General features: G+C 53.6%; 2 protein-coding genes across 2 annotated transcripts; both read right to left on the bottom strand.

Annotated features, from left to right (window-relative positions):
• On the bottom strand, positions 1-19890 carry LOC309445310 (uncharacterized protein). Its single transcript, XM_082063940.1, is given in 9 exon segments — positions 1-2766; positions 2823-3380; positions 3825-3988; positions 4271-4654; positions 11828-11918; positions 12091-12467; positions 12469-12589; positions 16959-17005; positions 17348-19890. Coding segments are annotated over 9 exon segments (6768 nt in total). The 5' UTR covers positions 19786-19890; the 3' UTR covers positions 1-178.
• LOC309445058 (protocadherin beta-15-like) lies at positions 7138-10840 on the bottom strand. Its single transcript, XM_082063508.1, has one exon. It carries the CDS (start codon positions 10759-10761, stop codon positions 8320-8322), a length of 2442 nt encoding a protein of 813 aa, XP_081919634.1. The 5' UTR covers positions 10762-10840; the 3' UTR covers positions 7138-8319.
• Positions 19891-24440: the final 4550 nt, after the last annotated feature.

The raw sequence follows: 24440 nt of genomic DNA, 5'->3' as shown, positions 1-24440 counted from the left end.
TTTGTTTTTTTTTTTTTTTTTGAGGGGAAGACAATCTGTCCCCGTACATAACATCTGAGGCAAATCAGTGACACCAATTGCAAATTGAGATTTACTCTGAAGGAGCCATTGCGACATGTTGAAGCCCACATCCCTTCCCCTCACGAGGCTTTAAGTCTCTGACTGTGCTGACTCCACACTACTTAAAGGAAAGACTGTTGAACTGCTCTGCAGAGAGCATCCCTGGCTGGGCTGGTGCCACATCCTCCAGGGTGATAGGGCCACAGGTGAAATCCTGTTCATCAACAGTGACCCCACCTGTGGTGCAGTGCTGTGGTGGCAGGCTGGGGAGGATGGGCTTCAGGAACTTGAACTCACTGTTGCCTGAGCCTGTTGTGAGGCTGATCTCATAGCAATAGGGGTGGGGCAGGGTCCCTGCAGCTACTGCATCAGCCAGGCCTCCCTGCAAGGTGCCAGCACCATACAGAACATGCCCACTTTTCAGCTCCTTTCTCCTGCATGACTTGTGAACAACAAAGGCTCCCATGGATGCAAGGAAGAGGAGTGAAACAAAGACCAATGAAATGATTAAATACAGTGTTAGGGAGTCACCTTCATCCTCCACGGCCAGGCTGCTGTGCGTTATGCGCACGTCTGAGAAGTCATGGAGCAGAAGCGCACTCAGAGAGGCTGTGGCTGACAGTGGTGGCTGCCCGTTGTCTCGCACCAGAACAACAAGCTTCTGCTTCGCAGCATCTCTCTCTGTTACAGGCCTCCTCAGCCTCACCTCCCCACTTTGGGCACCCACCACAAACAGCCCAGGGTCAGTGGCCCTCAGCAGGTGGTACGAGAGCCACGAGTTCTGTCCTGAGTCGGCATCAACAGCCACCACTTTCGTGACCAGGTACCCTGCATCAGCTGACATGGGCACCAGCTCACTGGATGGTGGGTTGCTGTCCTGCGAGGGGTACAGCACCAGTGGCGCATTGTCATTCTCATCCACCACAACAAGGCGGACAGTGACATTGGCACTGAGGGCAGGAGACCCAGCATCAGAGGCACGCACTAAGACTTCAATCTGTTTCACCTGCTCGTAGTCCAGAGGCCGCAGCACAAACACATCCCCATTCTCAGAGTTCACAGAGATGCAGGAGCAGGGAGGCTGCTCTGTGGGGTGGGCTGGTAACAGGGAATAGGTCACCTTGGCATTGGACCCTGTGTCAGCATCTGCAGCACTCACAGCTCCAACAAGCACTGTGGGGACATTATTCTCACGCACATACATGGTGTACGATGTCTGGTTGAAGACAGGAGCATTGTCATTCACATCAGAGATGTCCACTGTGAAGGTCTGGGTGGTTGTGAGAGGAGGTGACCCCGCATCTGCTGCTGTGACACTCAGGATGTACTGTGCAGTCTCCTCCCGGTCCAGCGTGCTCACAGTCACCAGCTCATAGTAATTCTTATAGGCCGGACGCAGGGAGAATGACAGCTGGTTCTCAAGGGCACAGGAGATCTTCCCATTGGCTCCAGAATCTCTGTCCTTCACGTTAAAGAGGGCGACCACTGTCCCAGGTAATGCGTTCTCAGGGAGGGGGCTGCTGAAGGAACTGGCCACGAGCTCGGGTGCATTGTCATTCACATCCACCACCTCCACCAACACCTTGCAGATTGCTGACAGGCCACCACCATCAGTGGCCCGCACACTGAGCTCATATTTCTCTGCAGCCTCAAAGTCCAGAGGCTTTGTAAGTTTAATTTCACCACTCACAGGGTCAATCAAAAATGCGGAGTCACTCTGGCTCCCTCCTTGGCTGAACTGATAGGAGATGTCCCCATTAGGTCCAACATCCACATCTGTCGCCACCACTCTGAGAACCACAGAGCCCTCTGGCGCATTTTCCAAAACCTTCCCAAAGTACACTCTCTGTGTGAAGACTGGAGAATTGTCATTTACATCCAGAACAACAATGTGGATTTCCATGGTCCCACTCCTGGGTGGAGAGCCCCCATCCATGGCAATGAGACTGAAACCCATCTCTGCCTGCTCCTCTCTGTCTAGCGGCTTTTCCAAGACCAGTTCCACGTACTTCTCATCATGACTGTGGCTCCCAAAAGACACACTAAAGTACTCATTCTCGGGAGAGATGCTGTAAGCCTGGATGCTGTTGCTGCCAACGTCCAGGTCCCTAGCGCCCTCCAGGGGGAAACGTGAGCCCTGGTCGCTCCTTTCCAGAATCTTAAAAGTGATTTGTTCCTCCGGGAAAACGGGCGCATGGTCATTAATGTCCTCCACGGTCACCTCGACCCGCAAGAACTGCAGGGGGTTGGCCAGCACCAGCTCGAAGGGCAGCGTGCAGGTAGCAGCCTGCCCGCACAGCTCCTCCCGGTCCAGCCTCTCCGCCACGACCAGCCGGCCGGTGCCGCGCTCTAAGCGAAAGTGCTGCCGGCCGTCCTCCGAGGCCAGGCGGGCGCGGCGAGCCGAGAGCTGCGCCGGGGCCAGCCCCGCGTCCTCCGCCACGTTGGCTACCACCGAGCCGCTCTCCCCCTCCTCGGCTACGGAGTAGCGCAGGGGCTGGGAGCGAACGTGCGGCAGGGACAGGAAAGCAGAGAGACAAAGCACTTGCCTTGCGATCGCCATGTCGGGCCGGTCCGGGACAGCCTCCGTCTCGCGGATCGCCCGCGCAGTCCTCCGCGGAAAGCGGCGCCCGGCAGCAGCGCGGCGACGCGGTCCGGTGTTCTCCCTTCTTCTTTTTCGCTGAGTCCGGCTGGCGACCCGGAGGGCGGCTGCCGCGGTCCGGCAGCGGATGGTACGGGGCACCGCTGCTCGCCGCCGCCGCAACTGCTGCCCGGCCGGGCTGGGCTGGGCTGGGCAGGGCCGGGCCGGTCTCCGCCGCCTCGCAGCCGCTCGGCGACGTCTTGGCCGGGAGCGCCACCCTGCGGCCCGCCGCCAGACTGCGCCCGCCGCCGCTCGCTGCCCGCGCTGCCGCCTCGCACCCGCACACGGACCTGCGCGCACACGCGCGGCTGCAGCCGCTCGCCCGCCTGGGATTCCGCGGAAGGACGGACGCACAGCGCGCCGGGGATGGAAGCGCAGAGACGGAGAGAGGAGAGTCCTGCGCGGCCGCCCCATAAACACGAGCGCACGAGCAGCGACCGCACCTGTCCCCAGTCTTCCCCCGCTGTATGCAGCCCTCGGCCTCGTCTGCGCTTGGTTCCCGGGAGGCTAATCCGTGCCTTTCTGAACGACAAGCACAAGGTGTTTCCCACGGCAGGACGAAGGCTGAGCCCGGAGGGACGGAGCCGCCTTCCCCGGCTGAAGAAACCGGGCAAAGGCCACCCCCGGTGCAGCACGCAGGGAGCAGAAGGACTCGGCGAGACATGGACTCGGGAATCACAGCCTGAGGAACGGGATGTGAGGCATGTCACAGCAAGACTTAGGCGTGGACGCGGCTGCCGGCCGGCTATTCAAGCGGCTGAAAGGGAGGAGGGGTTGAGCTCCACTGGTCGATTTCCCTGTCATCAGGGGGTTGCGACGTGCACAGCGATTCTTCGTCCTTGCCCGCCCCGACTCAGCGGTGGACTCCAGCGGTTACTGTTTCGTCTTCTGCTCAGGAGCGTATCTGAGCTGAAGAAAGCAGCGTGATGCCGGAGAAGCAGTGTCGGAACGCGGCTGCTGCTCGCGCTCTCGCAGCGGCATAACCGGCGCTGCCGGCGGGTACAGCACCTGCGGCGCGTCGCCTTCCAGAGCGCACGAGAAGCGCCGGCGCCTGCCCCGCGTCTTTCCTCGCTCTATGAAGCGCCGGGCTTCGTCTGCGCTTGGATCCCGGGAGGCCAATCCGTACCTTTCGGCACGACAACCACAAAATGTTTCCCACGGTACGACGAAAGCTGAGCACAGAGGGTCAGAGCCGCCTTCCCTGTCTGGAGAAACAGGGCAAGGGCCTCCGTCGGGACATCACGCAGGTAACAGAAGGGCTCGGCGAGACATCGACTCAGGAATCTCAGCCTGACGAACGGGAAGGGAGGCGGGTCATGACAAGGCTTAGGAGTGGACGCACGGGGCTGAGCTTTCTGGGTCGGTTTCCCTGTCACCAGCGGGCTGCGACCTGCACAGCGATTCTTCGTCCTTGCCCGCCCCGACTCAGCGGTGGACGCCAGCGGTTACTGTTTCATCCTCTGTCCAGGAGCGTATCTGAGCCGGAGAAAGCGTGATGCCGGAGCAGCAGTGTCGGAGGGTGGCAGCTGCCCGTGCTCTCAGACCGGCACAACCGGCGTTGGCAGCAGTTACAGCATCTGCGGCGCATTGTCTTTCTCGTCCACGATCACCAGCCGCACCGACACGTTGCTGCTCAGCGCCGGCGCGCCGCCGTCCTCCGCCCGCACCCACAGCCCCACCTCGCGCACCTCCTCGTAGTCGAACGAGCGCAGCGCGTACAGCGCGCCCGTCTCCGCCTCCACAGACACGGACCACGACAGCGGCGCGCCCCGCACACGCTCCTCGCCCAGCCGGTACCGCACGCGCGCATTCTGCCCCCAGTCCGCGTCCCACGCCCGCACCCTCAGCACCAGCGCGCCCGCCGCGTTGTTCTCGGCCACACGGGCGCTGTAGCGCGCCTCCGCGAACACCGGCGCGTTGTCGTTCACGTCCAGCACCCGCAGCCACAGCACCGCGCTGCTCCACAGCGCCGGCGACCCGCCGTCCACACGTCACCTTGTACTCTAACACCTCCTGCTAGTCTATTTTCTCGCCGTCATCACGCGGTAACACTCCTCGAAAGACTCCTCCAAACAGAATGGTGGAAACACCCATCTGCCGTCAGCAACTGCAGCGCTCTGGCGCTGGGCATCGACCTCTGTCTCGTCGCCCTCCCACTCCTGCTCAGCCAACAGCACCTGCTGTAGCCCCACACTTGCCAGCATCCCTGACAGCAATGCTTACAGAATCAGGGACATGCGTGTGTTCAGAAGACTCTCTTTGACAAGTCCTGCCCACTGCATTGCTTCTTAAACAAGACACCTCTGACGTGTCCCTCGTGAATGGTCAACAGTGTGTTCAGGCCCTGCAGTGCATGAAACAGCCTCCCCCTCTCATAGACTAACTGTAATAAACCTTCCAGTGATTAACTGTATTAGACGCATGAACCCTCGAGCTGGAATGACCCCATAGGCAGCTGTTTTCCATCAGGAGGTGCTGGTTTCTCATCATCTCAGTAGGACAGACATGCTAACCCTCTGTCATTCACAACTCACTCTGTTAAAGCTCATACTGTTGGAAGAGATTAGCACAGACAAACTTACATTCATTTATATGTGGAGAGCCCTGTGCAGAGGAGTTTCACACAGGACTCCAGACATGCACAGCAAACCATGGAGACCACGGTCATAGAAAGAAAAGGTGCTCTGTTTCAGACTTTCAACCTATTATAGAACTTTCCTGCAAGAAAGCTATAAGTTTGCATGCAGAATACTTGCTCACATGTGGCTTCCTCACCAGTACCAAGTGGGAGCTCCCTGCTATCTCCTTGGTCACAATGAGCTGAATTTATCATTTTGCTACCAAATTTGTGCAGTGCATCAAGCATGGGACAGCACAGGTCTGTCCTGAAAAGAGGTTGTGGGGCAGTGGGTTTCAGTCTCTTTTCCCAAGTTAGAAGTGATAAGATAACATGAAATGATCTCAGGATGTGGCAGGGGAGCTCTAGAAAGGATATTAGGAAAAATGTATTGACCAAAAGAATTTACAAGAATTGGCACTGACTGCCCGGGGAAGTGATCAAGTCATCAGCTGCCATGGTTTAACCCCTGCCAGTAGCTGGGTCAATGTGGCCACTCACTCATTTCTAACCCACCCTGGTGGAATGGAAGGTGAATTGGGAAACAAAAGGTAAAAGTTTAGATAAAACCAATTTAACAGAACAGGGAAGGAAGAGATAAATGACAACAATAAAAGACTATACAGGTGAGGGATCCACAAAGCAATCACCAACTTGGAAAAAATGATGCCCAGCTCACTCCTAAGCAGCAATCCTGAACACTGGTCCTGTTCGACTGATGCCAGAAGTCCAGAGACCCAGACACGCTTCATGCTCGAACATAAATGCACCACACCACCAACAGCAGAAAACAAAGACCCAGACAGCAGCAATTCCCCAAGAAGCTAGTTCCTCTCATAGTCAGCTCCCCCAGATGCTACTGAGCATGATGTTATACGCTGTCAAATCTACCTTTGGCTCAGCTGTCCTGGCTGTGACCACTCCCACCTTCCAGTGAAACTTAACTCTTTTGGAGCTGAAACCAGGACATTATCAGCTTCTGGTGAAAATTAACCCTTTCCCAGCCAAACAAGCACACCATCCCCAGATGTAGCACTTAGAGATATGGGTTAGTGGTAGACTTGGCAGTGCTATGTTAACAGTTGGACTCAATGGTCTCTAGGATCCTTTCCAACCTAAATGATTCTGTGATTCTACTCATATTAACTGGATAGTAGAATATTCACTTCTCCATGTACAATGGTCTTCTGGTCAGCATCCCTAGACCAGGGTGTTCTCGGGACTTAGCTTTTCATCAGGGCCTTGTGGAAGAGATGCCTGTAGTCCTCTGCATTTTCTGAGAACCAAGCCTCTCCATTGTAGCTGTTTTCATCCACCAAATGCCACCTCCTGTGGCTCCCTCAAATACTTCCCAAAGGAACAAGTGTGCCGTCCATCTGCCATCCATCTTCTGAAACTCCTGCAGCTTTAGTGTCACAAACACTTTGAGCTCAAACACCTCCCAGTTCCCATCTGCAGCTGGAGCTGTTGGGAGAGTTGGAAAGGTCACTCCCCACCCCCTCACTGCTTTGATGAGGCCTTTGCACACCCAGGGACACTGTTAGGGCAGGGGTGTGTTTCTCCTGACCTGGATGAACCTGGGCCTTGGCGCAGGCAGAAGATCAGTACACAGAAGTGCCATAGAGGCCTGCCAACAATTCCTTATCCCACAATTTTCTAAATGTTCAATTGGCCACACCTCAAAATTGCATAAATGTACCTGCTCAACCTCAGTCATGACACAAAATGAGAAAAATCTCCTGGTATTTTTAACACTTTCCCAGAGCTTTCCAAGAAATAACACTCTAAACTCAATCCATTTGATTGTACTCTTTATTCTACTTTCACACACAAGGGTATGCCATTTTACAATGGTACAGTCTATAACCACAGCAAAACACAGCACAAGAGTTTCCAAATACTCTGTGCCACACTGCTTTCACTCGAACCATCTGTTATTATACATGGGGTGAGAGTCCTTCTCAAAAGGAATAGGTAAGATACTGCACAAACACAGTTCACATGTGTGATGCAGAAGCCTTACAAAAACTCTGTCAAACATCTCAGGAAAGCTTTCCACTCCCATCAAGAAGCCTCTGAATCTGGGAACAACCATGATAAGACCATAATCAGTGGCTCCTTTTCAAATTCATCTTGATTCTACCTTCAAATAAACTCCTTTGAAGTGACTAGTGAAGTTTCCTTACATAGCACTCAAAGACAAAGAATGTGTTTTGACAGCTCTCTACAGTTACAGTCTGTGCCAATATCATTTGTGCTGCTGTAATTTCAAGGCAATCTGAAGGAGAAAGCCTTTCCACCCACCTCTTTCTCATACACCAAAGGAAAAACTCATTCTGCGTTTAGATGTTCTCCCCTACGGAAGATAACGCTGTTCTCCAAGTGTCAAAACAGCTTTCTTGCCTGGTGAGTTGAAATTGCGTGAATCACAAAGGGTAGATACAACCAACTCCCTGCTGCACTGGGCACACAAGGGCAGCATATGCAGGCTCACAAAGGACAGAGTTACCAGAAGGCAAAACACACAGAGCCCACATGTCTCAGGAACAGAGACATCCAGACCCCAGAGCAGAAAGAGCCCCATGGTTGTACCATATTGTAACACAATATTCACAACTTCCTTGTTCTCCTGACCCAGGAGTAGGGCTACATGCATTTCAGTGAGCAGATGATTTGTCTGTCTGACCTTGCCATTGCATCACAGCACACAAAAAGACGGCTATGATCTTGCCTACAGCAAGTGAGACAAGAAGTTAGCTAGGGGCCCTGTAATAAAATCTCTCTTGAAGCATTTTAGAAATGGCTGTAACAGACCTGACACATATGATTAACTTCTGACAAAGGCTTTAGATTCATTTTTCAAGGGGGAGACAAGTTTAATCTGACTAAAAACTCAAAGGGAAACAATGTTGCCAACTGATAATGCAGATCTACTCTGAAGGAATCATAGCCCGCATGCCTTCATATCATGACATCTGAAACCTCTGGCTGTGCTGACTCCACACTACTTAAAGGAAAGACTGTTGAACTGCTCTGCAGAGAGCATCCCTGGGTGGGCTGCTGCCACGTCCTCCAGGGTGATAGGGCCACAGGTGAAATCCTGTTCATCATCACTGACCCCACCTGTGGTGCAGTGCTGTGGTGGCAGGCTGGGGAGGATGGGCTTCAGGAACTTGAACTCACTGTTGCCCGAGCCTGTTGTGAGGCTGATCTCATAGCAATAGGGGTGGGGCAGGGTCCCTGCAGCTACTGCATCAGCCAGGCCACCCTGCAAGGTGCCAGCACCATAAAGCACATGCCCACCTTTCAGCTCCTTTCTTTTGCACACCTTGTGAACAACAAAGGCTGTCATGGATGCAAGGAAGAGGAGTGAGACAAAGACCAATGAAATTATTAAATACATTGTTAGGGAATCACCCTCATCCTCTGTGGCCTGGCTGCTGTGTGTTATGCGCACATCTGAGAAGTCACTGAGCAGAAGTGCACTCAGTGACGCTGTGGCTGACAGTGGTGGCTGCCCGTTGTCTCGCACCAGAACAATAAGCTTCTGCTTTACAGCATCTCTCTCTGTCACGGGCCTCCTCAGCTGCACCTCCCCACTTTGGGCACCCACCACAAACAGCCCAGGGTCAGTGGCCCTCAGCAGGTGGTACGAGAGCCACGAGTTCTGCCCTGAGTCAGCATCGACAGCCACCACTTTGGTGACAAGGTACCCTGCATCAGCTGACATGGGCACCAGCTCACTGGATGGTGGGCTGCTGTCCTGTGAGGGGTACAGCACCAGTGGCGCATTGTCATTCTCATCAACCACAACAAGGTGGACAGTGACATTGGCACTGAGGGCAGGAGACCCAGCATCAGAGGCACGCACTAAGACTTCAATCTGCTTCACCCGCTCATAGTCCAGAGGCCGCAACACAAACACATCCCCATTCTCAGAGTTCACAGAGATACAGGAGCAGGGAGGCTGCTCTGTGGGGTGGGCTGGTACCAGGGAATAGGTCACCTTGGCATTGGACCCTGTGTCGGCATCTGCAGCACTCACAGCTCCAACAAGCACCGTGGGGACATTATTCTCATGCACATACATGGTGTATGATGTCTGGTTGAAGACAGGTGCATTGTCATTCACATCAGAGATGTCCACTGTGAAGGTCTGGGTGGTTGTGAGAGGAGGTGACCCCGCGTCTGCTGCTGTGACACTCAGGATGTACTGTGCTGTCTCTTCTCGGTCCAGCGTGCTCACAGTCACCAGCTCATAGTAATTCTTATAGGCTGGATGCAGGGAGAATGACAGCTGATTCTCAAGGGCACAGGAGATCTTCCCATTGTCTCCAGAATCTCTGTCCTTGACATAAAAGAGGGCGACCACTGTCCCGGGTAATGCATTCTCAGGGAGGGGGCTGCTGAAGGAACTGACCACCAGCTCCGGTGCATTGTCATTCACATCCACCACCTCCACCAACACCCTGCAGTGTGCTGAGAGGCCACCACCATCAGTGGCTCGAACACTGAGTTCGTGATTCTCTGTCGTCTCAAAGTCCAGAGGCTTTGTGAGTTTAATTTCACCACTCATATGGTCAATGACAAATGCGAACTCACTGTGGCTCACTGCTTGGCTGAACTGATAGGAGATGTCCCCATTAGGTCCTGCATCCTGATCGGTTGCCACCACACTGAGAACTACTGAGCCCTCTGGTGCGTTTTCCAAAATCTGCACAACATAAAGCTCCTGTGTGAAGACCGGGGCATTGTCATTGGCATCTAGAACTACAATGTGAATTTGTGTAGCACCACTCCTGGGTGGAGAGCCACCGTCCGTGGCAATGAGTCTGAAATCCATCTCTGACTGTTCCTCTCTGTCTAGCGGCTTTTCCAAGACCAGTTCAACATACTTCTTGCCCTTTTTCCGATTCCCAAAAGATACACTGAAGTAGTCATTCTCAGGAGAGATGCTGTAAGTCTGGATGCTGTTGCTGCCAATATCCAGGTCCCGAGCGCCCTCCAGCGGGAAACGCGAGCCGGGGTTGCTCGTTTCCGGGATCTTAAAAGTAATTTGTTCCTCCGGGAAAAGGGGCGCATGGTCATTAATGTCCTCCACGGTCACCTCGACCCGCAAGAACTGCAGGGGGTTGGCCAGCACCAGCTCGAAGGGCAGCGTGCAGGTAGCGGCCTGCCCGCACAGCTCCTCCCGGTCCAGCCTCTCCGCCACGACCAGCCGGCCGGTGCCGCGCTCTAAGCGAAAGTGCTGCCGGCCGTCCTCCGAGGCCAGGCGGGCGCGGCGAGCCGAGAGCTGCGCCGGGGCCAGCCCCGCGTCCTCCGCCACGTTGGCTACCACCGAGCCGCTCTCCCCCTCCTCGGCTACGGAGTAGCGCAGGGGCTGGGAGCGAACGTGCGGCAGGGACAGGAAAGCAGAGAGACAAAGCACTTGCCTTGCGATCGCCATGTCGGGCCGGTCCGGGACAGCCGCCGTCTCGCGGATCGCCCGCGCAGTCCTCCGCGGAAAGCGGCGCCCGGCAGCAGCGCGGCAGACGCGGTCGGATGCACTCCCTCTCTCCCTCGTTTATTTCTCGACAAGTCCGGCTGCCCACACTGAACGCAGCTGCCGCGGTCCGGCAGCGGATGGCACGGGGCACCGCTCACCGCTGCTCGCCGCCGCAACTGCTGTCCGGCCGGGCTGGGCTGGGCTGGGCAGGGTCGGGCTCGGCAGCCTCCCCGCTCGCAGCCGCTCGGCGACGCCTTGGCCGGGAGCGCCACCCTGCGGCCCGTCGCCAAACTGCGCCCGCCGCCCGCGCTTACGCTTCTCACCGGCATACGGACCCGCGCGCAGACGCGCAGCTGCGGCCGCTCGCCCGCCCGCCTGGGTTCCCACAGCAGAACGGGTGCACAGCGCGCCGGGGAGGGAAGCGCAGGGACGGAGTGACGAGAGCCTTGCGGGGACACCGCGTCAGACCGAGCGCACGGGCAGCGCCGCCACTTGCCCCCCATCTTGCCCATCTCCCCTGCCCGGAGCACACAAATAGTGTGTGCGCCTGGCTCCAGGCAGGTCAGTCCGTACCTTTGGAGAAACACAGGGACAAGCAAATACACGGCGTTTGCCACGGGCACCGTCCGGCGGAGGCTGCACCCGGAGGGACGGAGCCTCTTAACCCGGTCGCAGAAACCCGGCAACAGCCTCCGCCGGGGCAGCACGCAGGGAACAGAAGCTCTTGGCGCGACATAAACTCAGGAGTCTCAGATTGAGGAAGGTGAATGGAGGCTGGTCCCAGGAAGACACAGGCGTGGACTCGTGTAACGGCCGGCTAGTGAAACGGCTGATCAGAAGGAGGGGCTGAGCTCCCTGGATCGGTTTCCCTGTGGACTGTGGGCTGCGACGTGCACAGCGATTCTTCTTGCCCGTCCCGACTCAGCGCTGCTGAGAACGGGTATTGGCTTCTGTCCGAGGCGCTGTTCATACGCTATTCCTAGAGGTAAGCCGGCTCCAGAGTTCCTGTTTCTGGCTCGGTCCATACTGTCGGTTTCGAAATCGCAGCGAGAGTAACAACAGGCAGAGGGGGGCGAAAGCCGTGCCGAAGGCAAGCATGGCAGATCTTGGCTGAAGAACTGGCGAGGACGGAGAGGAGGTAAAGCCCAGAACGAGACATAGCCCAGGGAGGCGATAAGGTAGGTGGTGAGCAGGTCCCCCTGGACGCCAGAGGTTACTGCCTCGTCCTCTGCTCGGGAGACTAGCTGAGCTAGAAAAAGAATCGTGATGCCAGAGAAACAGTGTCGGAACGCGGCTCCTGCTCGCGCTCTCGCACCGGCACAGCCGGCGCCGCCGGCGGGTACAGCACCTGCGGCGCTTTGTCGTTCCCGTCCACGATCACCAGCCGCACCGACACGTTGCTGCTCAGCGCCGGCGCGCCGCCGTCCTCCGCCCGCACCCACAGCCCCACCTCGCGCACCTCCTCGTAGTCGAACGAGCGCAGCGCGTACAGCGCGCCCGTCTCCGCCTCCACCGACACGTACGACGACAGCGGCGCGCCCCGCACACGCCCCTCCCCCAGCCGGTACCGCACGCGCGCGTTCTGCCCCCAGTCCGCGTCCCACGCCCGCACCCTCAGCACCAGCGCGCCCGCCGCGTTGTTCTCGGGCACACGGGCGCTGTAGCGCCTCCGCGAACACCGGCGCGTTGTCGTTCACGTCCAGCACCCGCAGACACAGCACCGCGCTGCTCCACAGCGCAGGCGACCCGCCGTCCGCCGCCCGCACGTCACATTGTACTCCCACACCTCCTGCTAGTCCATTTTCTCGGCATCACCAGTCGGTAACACTCCTCGAAGGGCTTCTCCAAACGGAACGGGAGCGACACTCGCATCCGCCGAAAGTAACTGCAGCGCTCCGGCGCTGGGCAGCGGCCTCTGCCTCGCCCCCCTCCCACTCCTGCTCAGCATACAGCGCCTGCAGCTGCCCCGCTCTTGCCTGCACCCCTGACAACAGTGCTTACACCATCACGGACATGCGTGCGTTCAGGAGAGTCTCTCTGAAAACTCCTGCCTACCGTATTGCTTTCTAAACGGCACCTCCGACGAGGCCCTCGGGAAAGCTCAGCGGTGTTTTCAGGCCCACCAGTGCAGGAAACAGCCCTAAACCTCTCATAGGGTAAAAACCTCAATAAAACATCTAGTTATGAACGGCATGAGACATACAAACCCTCGAGCTGGAACAACCTGAGAGGCAGCAGTTGTACACGAGGAGCTGCTTGTTCCTCCTCATGGCAGTAAGAGAGACGCAACTCTCTAAGTGTCATTCACAATTCAGTTCCTTATAGCTCACGCTCTTGGAAGAAATGAGCAGAGATAAGCCTACCTCCCACCAGATGAGGAGAACCCTGAGCAGAGGAGCAGCACACAGGACTGCGGGCACATCCAGCATGCCATGCAGACCCCAGTCATAGAGAAGAATGAATACATCTATTTCAGTTTTTCAAGCTATTATAGCACTTTCCTGTAGGAAAGCAATTCTCTTCATCATTTCTGCTGTCACAGTAAAACAACTTTGCATGCAGATTTTTTTTTGCTCGTATGTGGCTTTCTCAGCTCTACCACAGCAGAGCTGCCTGCACATTCCTCAGACTTGGGATTATTGCTCTGCTACAAAATTTCTGCAGAACAACAAGCATGAGACAGCACAGACATGCTGAAAGGAGGTTGGAATTAGGTCAGTGTCAGTCTCTTTTCTCAAGTAACAAGTGACAGGATGAGAAAAATTGGTTCAAGTTGTGCTCAGTGCTCAGACTATCCACACAGGTATTCCAGCAGTTCCCTCCTCCCAACATTTCCCTGAGCTGCATCTCCAAACTGCAGAAAAGCGCACCCACAAATCCATTTCCGAGGACAAAAAGAGAAAAGAACTCCCAGCATCCTGAAAACTTTGACACAGCATTCCCAGAAACAACGTCTCTACAAAGACTACTCTCTCTCCTCAAGAGGGCATTCTTTTTATTTCACTTTTAGACATAAATGTATTGCAGTTCACAAAAGTACAGTTTATAACTGAGGCTCAAGCCAGTACGTGAGTTTCCAAATATACTGTGCCACACTGCCTTCATTCACACAATCTGCTATTATACGCGGGGTGACAGTCCTTCTTAAGAGGAATAGGTAATAAAATGCTCAAAGACAGTTCACAAAGGAGAAGGAGAAAGGGCAAATAGAGGAGTGCAAATGCTCTAACACAAACCCAGAAAATTGTCTCAGGACAGCTTTCCATTCCCATCAAGAGGCCTCTGAATTTGGGAGCAAAAATGATATGACCAAAATCAATGGCCCATTTCCGAGTTCATCTTGATTCAGCCTTTAGAAAAAAATCCTTTGAAGAAACGTGTTGAGTTTCCTTAGAATGCACCCAGAGAATGAATGTCTTTTCAGAACTCTGTACAGTTACCGCCTTTTAGCAGGCACTTCCACTGCATCAAAATTTAACAAGTGGGACAGAAGACCTGCTTGGCAAAACAGGGAACTCCTCAGAGAGTTCATGAGGAAAAAGAAATCATATCATCTCTCAAAGGCAGATCAGGCTTTGCAGAAAGATTGATTGCAGAGCTTTCGTTCCTATATGTAGAGAGAAGACATGAAAGGCCAGAGATCAGTAGAGATGAAACCGGCCAGAGGTGTGTCAGACAACAAGAAAGGCTTTTTTAAGTACATTAATAACAAGAGGAAGTCCAAAGAAAACATTAGATTTGTAGTTGTTGAAGCTTGTCGCTTGAGTAGCAGGGATGAAGAAGTGGAGGCACTAAAGGCTTTTCTTGCCTCGGGCTTCAGCTATACTGATAGACCTTGTGCTGTCCCATCCACTGAGTCAGAGGACCACAAGTTTGGGTACAGTGACTTGCCATCGGTGGACACTGTCCCCCGCAGCATCCTTCTGGACACATTAACCAACTGTGAGATAAAAGGGTTCACAGTCGTCCGACTGAAGAAGTGGCTGAAGTGTAGAGTTCAAAGCGCTGTATTGAATGGGGTGATCTCTCACTGGTGACAGGTGTTTCTCAGGGTACATTGCTAGGCCCAGCTCTGTTTAATACTTTCATCAATGATCTAGATGCAGACCCTTGTCATAGAAAAGAAAGAGTGCCCCTGTTTCAGTCATTCAAGACCTTTTAGGACTTTTCTGCAAGAAAGAAAATCCCTTTGTCATTTTTGATGTCGCAGTAAAAGAAGTTCCCGTGTAGACTTTTTGCTTGCAAACGGCTTTCTCACCAGTACCATGGGGGAGATGCTTGCACATTCCTCGGTTACAATGAGTTGAGTTTATCCTTCCACCACAGGATTTGTGCAGCACAGCAAAGTACAGGATAGCACAGCACAGGCCTGTGCCTGGAAGGAGCCTGGAAGGAGGTGGATGTCAGTCTCTTCCCAAGTGATAGGATGAGAGTAAAATTGCTTAAGTCGCACCAGGAGAAGTTTAAATTGGATGTTAAGAAAAAATTCTTCACCAAAAAGGGTTGTCAAGCACTGGAACAAGCTCCTCATGGTACTAGTTGAGTCACCATCCCTTGATGTAGCACTCAGGGACATGGTTTAGTGATGGACTTGGTAGTTCTCTCTTTACAGTTGAACTCAATGGTCTCAAGGATCTTTTCCAACTGAAATGATCCTGTGATTCTACTGAGGTTAGGTGGATAGTGATCCATTCGCTTCTTCATATGCAATCATCTTGTGGTCAGCAGCACTTAAGAAGCCTGTCTTCAGGACTTAACTTTTCATCAGGGCTTGTGGAAGGGACAGCTGTAGTCCTCTGCACTTCCTGAGAGCAAAGCCTCTCCCTGGTAGCTGTTTTCACACACCAGATGCCCACCTCCTGGCACTCCCCCAAATACTTCCCAAAGGAACAAGTGTGCTGTCCATCTGCCATCCAACTTCTGAAACTGCTACAAATTTAATGTCACAAAAAAAAATTGTGTTTGAACACCTCCCACTTCCCAGCTGCAGCTGTCCAGAGAGTTGGAGAGGTTACTCCCCCCACCTCACTGCTTTGATGAGGCTTTTGCACACTCAGCGTCACTCTTAGGGCAGGGGTGTGTTTCCCCTGACCTGGGCCCTGTCGCAGCCAGTAGCTCAGTACTCTCAAGACCTGTAGCGACCTGCCAGCAATTCACTTATCCTGCAGTTTTCCAGAATGCTCTGTCAGCTGCATCTCCAAACTGCAGAAATGTACCTGCTCAACCTTAACTCAGTAAGGGAACAAAATGAGAAAAAAAAAATACAGCCTCCTGAAAACTTTCCCCAAAAGAACATATCTACAAAGACTGTCTCCACACAAGGCATTGAGGGATCCTCTTTATTTCACTTTTACACACAACGGTATTGTGGTTAACAATGGTGCATTTTATAAGTGCAGCACAACACAGCCTGAGTGTTTCTAAATATTCCATGCCACACTGCATTCTGTCAAACAGTCTGTTATTATACATGGGGTGACAGTCCTTCTTATGAGGAATAAGTAAGGAAATGCTCAAATACAATTCACAAAGAGAAGGAGAAAGGGCAAAAATTAGAATGCAAATGCTCTGCACTAACCCCTAAAGTGATCTCAGGGCAGCTTTGCATTCCCATAGTGAAACCTCTGAATTTGGGAACAACAATGACAAGAACAAATTCAACAACCCCTTTCCAAGTTCATCTTGATCCTATTTTCAGACAAACTCCTTTGAAGTGAATTCTGGAGTTTCCTTACAATGCACTCAAAGACAATCAATGTGTTTTTACAACTGTATAGTTACACTCTATGACAAGGTTGTTTGTGTTGCTATAATTTCAAGCCAATCCCAAGCAGACAGCCTGTGTGTGCACCTTCATCACACATGACAAAGCAAAGTCTCATTCTGCATGTTGCGGTTCTCCCCTAGAGAAAACAAGATTGCTGTTTTCCAAGACTCAAGATATCTACATTGCATCACGACCAGTTGGATGTGAGCAACAGACAGCACTAGGGCAGCTTATACAGCCACAAAATCACTGTATGGACAGACATAGTGACCACAAGGCAAAACACACAGAGCCCACACATCTCAGACACAGAGACATCCAGAACCCAGAGCAGAAAAAGCCCCATGCTTGCACCACATTGTAACACAGTACTCACAACTTCCTTGCTCACCTGACCCAGGAAAAGGGTACGTGCAGTTCAGCAAGCAGGTGATCTGTCTGCGTGACCATGCCATTGTCTTACAGCACATAGTAAGAGGCCCACTTTGAGCAAGTAAAACATGAACTTAGCTGAGGCCCTGGAACTAATCCCACTCTTGAAGCATTTCAGAAACAGCTTTACCACAGCTGAAACATTATTTCCTCTCAGAAAATCATTAGGGGAATTGGGGGATTTTTGGACGGGGAAACAATCTTTCATTGTACAAAATATTTGAGGCAAATCAGTGACACCAATTACAAATACAGATTTACTCTAAAGGAACCATTGCCACATGTTGAAGCCCACATCCCTTCCCCTCATGAGACCTTAAGTCTCTGGCTGTTCTGACTCCACACTACTTAAAGGAAAGACTGTTGAACTGCTTCGCAGTGAGCATCCCTGGGTTGTCTGGTGGCATGTCCTCCAGGGTGATAGGGTCACAGGGGAAATCCTGTTCATCATCTGTGCCCCTGCCCATGGTGCAGTGCTGTGGTGGCAGGCTGGGGAGGATGGGCTTCAGGAACTTGAACTCACTGTTGCCTGAGCCTGTTGTGAGGCTGATCTCATAGCAATAGGGGTGGGGCAGGGTCCCTGCAGCAGCCACATCGGCCAGACCACCCTGCAAGTTTGCAGCATCATAAAGCACGTGCCCATCCTTCAGCTCATTTCTCTTGCACACCTTGAGAGTAATGAAGGCTGCCATGGATGCGAAGAAGAGGAGTGAGACAAAGACCAATGAAATGATTAAATACATTGTCAGGGAGTCACCCTCATCCTCTTTGGCCAGGCTGTTCTGTGGTAGGCGCACGTCTGAGAAGTCACTGAGCAGAAGCGCACTCAGTGACGCTGTGGCTGACAGTGGTGGTTGCCCGTTGTCTCGCACCAGAACAACAAGCTTCTGCTTTACAGCATCTCTCTCTGTCACGGGCCTCCTCAGCCGCACCTCCCCACTTTGGGCACCCACCACAAACAGCCCAGGGTCAGTGGCCCTCAGCAGGTGGTATGAGAGCCATGAGTTCTGCCCCGAGTCAGCATCAACAGCCACCACTTTGGTGACCAGGTAACCTGCCTCAGCTGACATGGGCACCAGCTCGCTGGAAGGTGGGCTGCTGTCCTGTGAGGGGTACAGCACCAGTGGTGCGTTGTCATTCTCATCCACCACAACAAGGTGGACAGTGACATTGGAACTGAGGGCAGGAGACCCAGCATCAGAAGCACTCACCAAGACCTCAATCTGCTTCACCTGCTCATAGTCCAGAGGTCGCAACACAAACACATCCCCATTCTCAGAGTTCACAGAGATGCAGGAACAGGAAGGCTGTTCTGTGGGGTGGGCTGGCACCAGGGAATAGGTCACCTTGGCATTGGGTCCCACATCAGCATCTGCTGCACTGACAGCTCCAACAAGCACCGTGGGGACATTATTCTCACGCACATACATGGTGTATGATGTCTGGTTGAAGACAGGTGCATTGTCATTCACATCAGAGATGTCCACTGTGAAGGTCTGGGTGGTTGTGAGAGGAGGTGACCCCGCATCTGCTGCTGTGACACTCAGGATGTACTGTGCAGTCTCTTCCCGGTCCAGTGTGTTCACGGTCACCAGCTCATAGTAATTCTTATAGGTTGGCTGCAGGGAGAACAACAGCTGGTCCTCAAGGGCACAGGAGATCTTCCCATTGGCTCCAGAATCTCTGTCTTTCACGTTAAAGAGGGCAACCACTGTCCCAGGTAATGTGTTCTCAGGGAGGGGGCTGCTGAAGGAACTGACCACCAGCTCGGGTGCATTGTCATTCACATCCACCACCTCCACCAACACCTTGCAGATTGCTGACAGGCCACCACCATCAGTGGCCCGCACACTGAGCTCATATTTCTCTGCAGACTCAAAGTCTAGAGGCGTTTTGAGTTTAATTTCACCACTCACAGGGTCAATGACAAATGCTGAGTCACTCTGGCTCACTCCTTGGCTGAACTGATAGGAGATGTCCCCATTAGGTCCAACATCCACATCTGTCGCCACCACTCTGAGAACCACAGAGCCTTCTGGTGCATTTTCCAAAACCTTCCCAAAGTACACTCTCTGTGTGAAGACTGGAGAATTGTCATTTACGTCCAGAACAACAATGTGGATTTCTATGGTCCCACTCCTGGGAGGAGAGCCACCATCCATGGCAATGAGACTGAAACCCATCTCTGCCTGCTCCTCTCTGTCCAGCGGCTTTTCCAGGACCAGTTCCACGTACTTCTCATAATCACTGTGACTCCCAAAAAAGACACTAAAGTACTCGTTCTCTGGAGAGATGCTGTAAGCCTGGATGCTGTTGCTGCCAATATCCAGGTCCCGAGCTCCCTCCAGTGGGAAACGCGAGCCCGGGTGGCTTAGTTCTAGGATCTTAAAAGTGATTTGTTCCTCCGGGAAAAGGGGCGCATGGTCATTAATGTCCTCCACGGTCACCTCGACCCGCAAGAACTGCAGGGGGTTGGCCAGCACCAGCTCGAAGGGCAGCGTGCAGGTAGCGGCCTGCCCGCACAGCTCCTCCCGGTCCAGCCTCTCCGCCACGAGCAGCCGGCCGGTGCCGCGCTCTAAGCGAAAGTGCTGCCGGCCGTCCTCCGAGGCCAGGCGGGCGCGGCGAGCCGAGAGCTGCGCCGGGGCCAGCCCCGCGTCCTCCGCCACGTTGGCTACCACCGAGCCGCTCTCCCCCTCCTCGGCTACGGAGTAGCGCAGGGGCTGCGAGAGAGCGTGCGGCAGGGACAGGAAAGCAGAGAGACAAAGCACTTGCCTTGCGATCGCCATGTCGGGCCGGTCCGGGACAGCCTCCGTCTCGCGGATCGCCCGCGCAGTCCTCCGCGGAAAGCGGCGCCCGGCAGCGGCGCGGCGGACGCGGTCGTCTGCGCTCCTTCCTTCTCTTCCTCTTTTCTTTCTCGCCGGGTCCTACTCGGGGGGTCCTAGACGCGGCTGCCTTGTCCCGGCGGCGGAAGGCACGGGGCACCGCTCGCCGCCGCCGCTGCTTCCCGGCCGGGCTGGCAAGGGAAGGGCCGGGCTGGGCTCGGCCGCCTCCCCGGTCTCAGCAGCTCGGCGACGCCTTGGCCGGGAGCGCCACCCTGCGGCCCGTCGCCAGACTGCGCCCGCCGCCGCCCGCTGTCCGCGCTGACGCTTCTTACCGGCAGACGGACGCGTGCGCACACGCGAGGCTGGGGCGGCTCGCCCGCCTGGGGACATGAAGCGCGCAGACCGCGCCGGGGAGGGAAGCGCATTAACGGTGAGACAAGAGCCCTGCGGGGCCGCCGCGTCAGCCCGAGTGCAAGGGCAGCGCCGGCACCTGCCCCATGTTCCCCCTCTCTATGCAGAACCCGGCAATCCGTGCCTTTCTGCACGACAAACGCGAGGTGTTTCCCACGGTAGGTAGAACGAAGGCTGAGCCCGGAGGGACGAAGCCGCCTTCCCCGGCTGCGGAAACCAGGCAAGGGTCACAGCCGGGGAGGCACGGAGGGAACAGAATGGCTCCGCGAGACATGGACTCAGGAATCTCAGGCTGAGCAACGGGAAGGGAGGCGGGTCACAGCAAAGCTTAGGAGTGGACATGCCAACCGGCCGGCTATTCAAGCGGCTGAGACGGAGGAGGGGCTGAGCTCCCTGGGTCGGTTTCCCGGTATCCTGCGGGCTGCGACCTGCACAGCGATTCTTCGTTCTTGCCCGCCCCGACTCAGCGGTGGACTCCAGCGGTTACTGCTTCGTCCTCAGCTCGGGAGTGTATCTAAGCTGAGAGAGCAGCATGATGCCTGAGAAGCAGTGTCGGAACCCGGCTGCTGCCCTCCGCAACCGGTGCTGGCAGCAGGTACAGCACCTGCGGCGCGTCGTCGTTCTCGTCCACGATCACCAGCCGCACCGACACGTTGCTGCTCAGCGCCGGCGCGCCGCCGTCCTCCGCCCGCACCCACAGCCCCACCTCGCGCACCTCCTCGTAGTCGAACGAGCGCAGCGCGTACAGCGCGCCCGTCTCCGCCTCCACCGACACGGACCACGACAGCGGCGCGCCCCGCACACGCCCCTCCCCCAGCCGGTACCGCACGCGTGCTTTCTGCCCCCAGTCCGCGTCCCACGCCCGCACCCTCCGCACCCGCGCGCCCGCCGCGTTGTTCTCGGGCACGCGGGCGCTGTAGCGCGCCTCCGCGAACACCGGCGCGTTGTCGTTCACATCCAGCACCCGCAGTCACAGCACCGCGCTGCTCCACAGCACCGGCGACCCGCTGTCCGCCGCCCGCACCGTCACGTTGTACTCCCACACCTCCTGCTAGTCTATTTTCTCGCCGTCACCACACGGTAACACTCCTCGAAGGACTTCTCTAGACGCAACGGTGGAAACACTCATCTGCCGATAGCAACTGCTAAGCTCTGGTGTTGGGCAGCGGCCACTACATCGCCGCCCTCCCACTCCTGTTCAGCCAACAACGCCTGCTGCATCCCCGCGCTTGCCAGCATCCCTGACAACAGCGCTTACACCATCACGGACATGCGTGCGTTTAGGAGAGTCTCTCTGAAAAGTCCTGGCCACCGTATTGCTTCCTAAACGGCACCTCCGACGAGCTCCTCGGGAAACCTCAGCAGCGTGTTCAGGCCCTCTATTGCACAAAATAGTCTCCTCCCTCTCTTGGGGTAGAAACGGGAATAAGCCATCGGGTCATGAACTGCATGAGACACACGAACCGTCAAAATGGATCATCCCAAAAGGCCAGCAGTCTTACACCACCTGAGAGAGAGCCTGGTTCCTTTCAGCTCACTGAGAGATACATGCTCATTTAGTCTCATTCACAACTCTGTCTATTATAGCTCACACCGTTTCTAGAGATTAACACATATAAAACGACATCCCTTTTGATGTGGGAAACCCTGAGCATAGAAGCATCACACAGCACTCCAGCCATACAGACCATGCCATGCAGAACCTGTTCATGGAAAAGAATAAGCACTTGCATTTCAGTCATTCAAGACATTACAATACTTCTTTGCAAGAAAGCTATTCTCGTAATTATTTTGAGTGTCACAGTAAAAGAATTCCCATATGGACCTCTCTATCACAGGTGACGATCTCAGCAGACCAAAGTGGGAGCTCCCTGCATGTTCCTTGTTTACAATGAGTGGAGTTTATCCTTTTGCTACAAAATTTCTGCAGCACAACACAGTACAAGGCATCTCAGGCCTGTGCCTGAATGGAGATTGTAAGGAGCTGGGTGTCAGTCTCTTCCCAAGGAACAGGTGAGAGCATGAGAGGATACAGCCTCAAGTTGCACCAGGGGAAGTTTAAATTTGGATGCTAAGAAAACTTCATGCACATCAAATATTGTCAAGCATTGGCAAAGGCTGCCCAGGGAAGTGGTTGAGCTGCCTTCCCAGGACGTGGTGCTCAAGGACATGGTTTACCGGTGGACTTGGTAGTCTTAAGGTTAACTGTTGGACTTGGTCGTCCCAGGGATCTGTTCTAACTGAAATTATTCTACTCAGGTTAATTGAATAGTCAATCTTTTATACCTCGATGTCCCGCCAGAACTCAAGGTTTAGGAGAGCCATAGAGGCCTGCCAGCAATTCTGTCCTCCCCAAAATTTTCCTCAGTGCTCTATTGGCTGCATCTCCAAACTGCAGAAATGTACCCACTCCACCTTCCTCAGCCAGGGGAAGAAATGAGAAAAAAACCTCCCAGCCTCTTGAAAACTTTGACAGAGGTTTTCCAATAAGGACATCACTACAAGCTACTCTCTCAACTCAAATGGGCGTTATTTTTCTTTTACTTTTACACATAACTGCATTGCACTTCTGAAGGTCACAGTTTATGACTATAGCACAACACAGCGTGAGGGTTTCAGATGTTCTGTGCCACACTGCCTTCATTGAAACAGTCTGTTATTATACATCGGGTAAGAGTCATTCCTACGAGAAATACGCAAGACAATGCTCAAAGATGGTTCTTATAGTAGAAGGAGAACAGGCAAAAATGAGAATACAAATGCTCTAACACAAAACCAGAAAAATCATCTCAGGACAGTTTTCCATTCCCATCAAGAAGCGTCTGAATTTGGGAAAAACAATGATAAGACAAAAGTCAATGGCCCATTTCCAAGTTCATCTTGATTCTGCCTTCAGACAAAATCCTTTGAAGCAACTTCTGGAGTTCCCTTACAATACATTCAAGACAATTAATGTGTTTTCACAACTCTGTATACTTACCACCTTTTAACAGGCTATTCCACTGCATCAAAATTTAACAAGTGGGACAGAAGACCTGCTTGGTAAATAGGGAACTCCTCAGAGAGTTCATGAGGAAAAAGAAATCATATCATCTCTGGAAGCAAGGTCAGGCTTTGCAGGAACATTGCATAGTTTGGTTCCCTTATGCACGGAAAAGACATGAAAGGCCAGAGACCAGTAGAGATGAAACTGGCCAGTGGTGTATCAGACAACAAGAAAGGGTTTTTAAAGTACACTAATAGCAAGAGGAGGTCCAAAGAAAACATTGGATTGATAGTTGTTGAAGCTGGTCACTTGACTGACAGGGATGAAGAAGAACTGGAGGTACTAAAAGCTTTTCTTGCCTCAGGCTTCAATTATACCTATAGAACCTGTGCTGTCCCATCCACTGAGTCAGAGGACCACAAGTTTGGGAACAGTGACTTGCCATTGGTGGACACTGAAATGTAAGGGACCAGCTCTATCAGCTGAATGTTCACAAGTCCATGGGGCTGATGGGATTAATCCCAGAGTACATAAAGAGCTGGTGGATTTTACAGGAGGACCCCTCTTGATCGTCTGCCAAAGGTCTTGGGAGTCTGCAGACGTCCCTGCTGACTGGAAGCTGACCAGGGTTCTTCCAGTTTACAAGAGGGTGTGAGGACAGACCCAGGAAACTACAGACCTGTTTGTCTAACCTCAGTTCCTGGAAAAAATATGGTGAAAATCATAGTGGGTACTACTGAAAGAACATTTAAAGAACAACATAATAATCAGGCACAAGTCAACATGGGCTCACCAAGGGAAAGTCCTGTTTAATTTGACATCTGTCTATGAGAAGCTCACCCGCCTCACAGATGAAGGGAAGGTGGTGGCTGTATTTTTTCTGGTTTTTAGTAAGGCTTTAGATACTGTCCCTCACAGCATCCTTCTGGACACATTGAACAACTGTGAGAAAAGCAGGTTCACAGTGGTCTGAATGAAGAAGTGGCTGAAGTGTATAGCGCAAAGCACTGTAATGAATGGTGGGACATCTTGCTGGTGACCAATCACCACAGGTGTTCCTCACGGTACATTTCTAGGCCCAGCTCTGTTTAATACTTTCATCAATGATCTAGATGCAGACCCTTGTCATAGAAAAGAAGAGTGCCCCTGTTTCAGTCATTCAAGCACTTTTAGGACTTTCGTCCAAGAAAGAAATTCTCTTTGTTAGTTCTGTTGTCGCAGT

Source organism: Streptopelia decaocto (assembly GCF_964273445.1).
Source record: "Streptopelia decaocto genome assembly, chromosome: 12".
Classification (NCBI taxonomy): Eukaryota; Metazoa; Chordata; class Aves; order Columbiformes; family Columbidae; genus Streptopelia; species Streptopelia decaocto.
This window is presented reverse-complemented; position numbering and strand designations above follow the sequence as displayed.

Coding starts and splice junctions, on each gene's coding strand:
- LOC309445058 (XM_082063508.1), bottom strand. CDS start 10,761: ATGGCGATCGCAAGGCAAGTGCTTTGTCTCTCTGCTTTCCTGTCCCTG.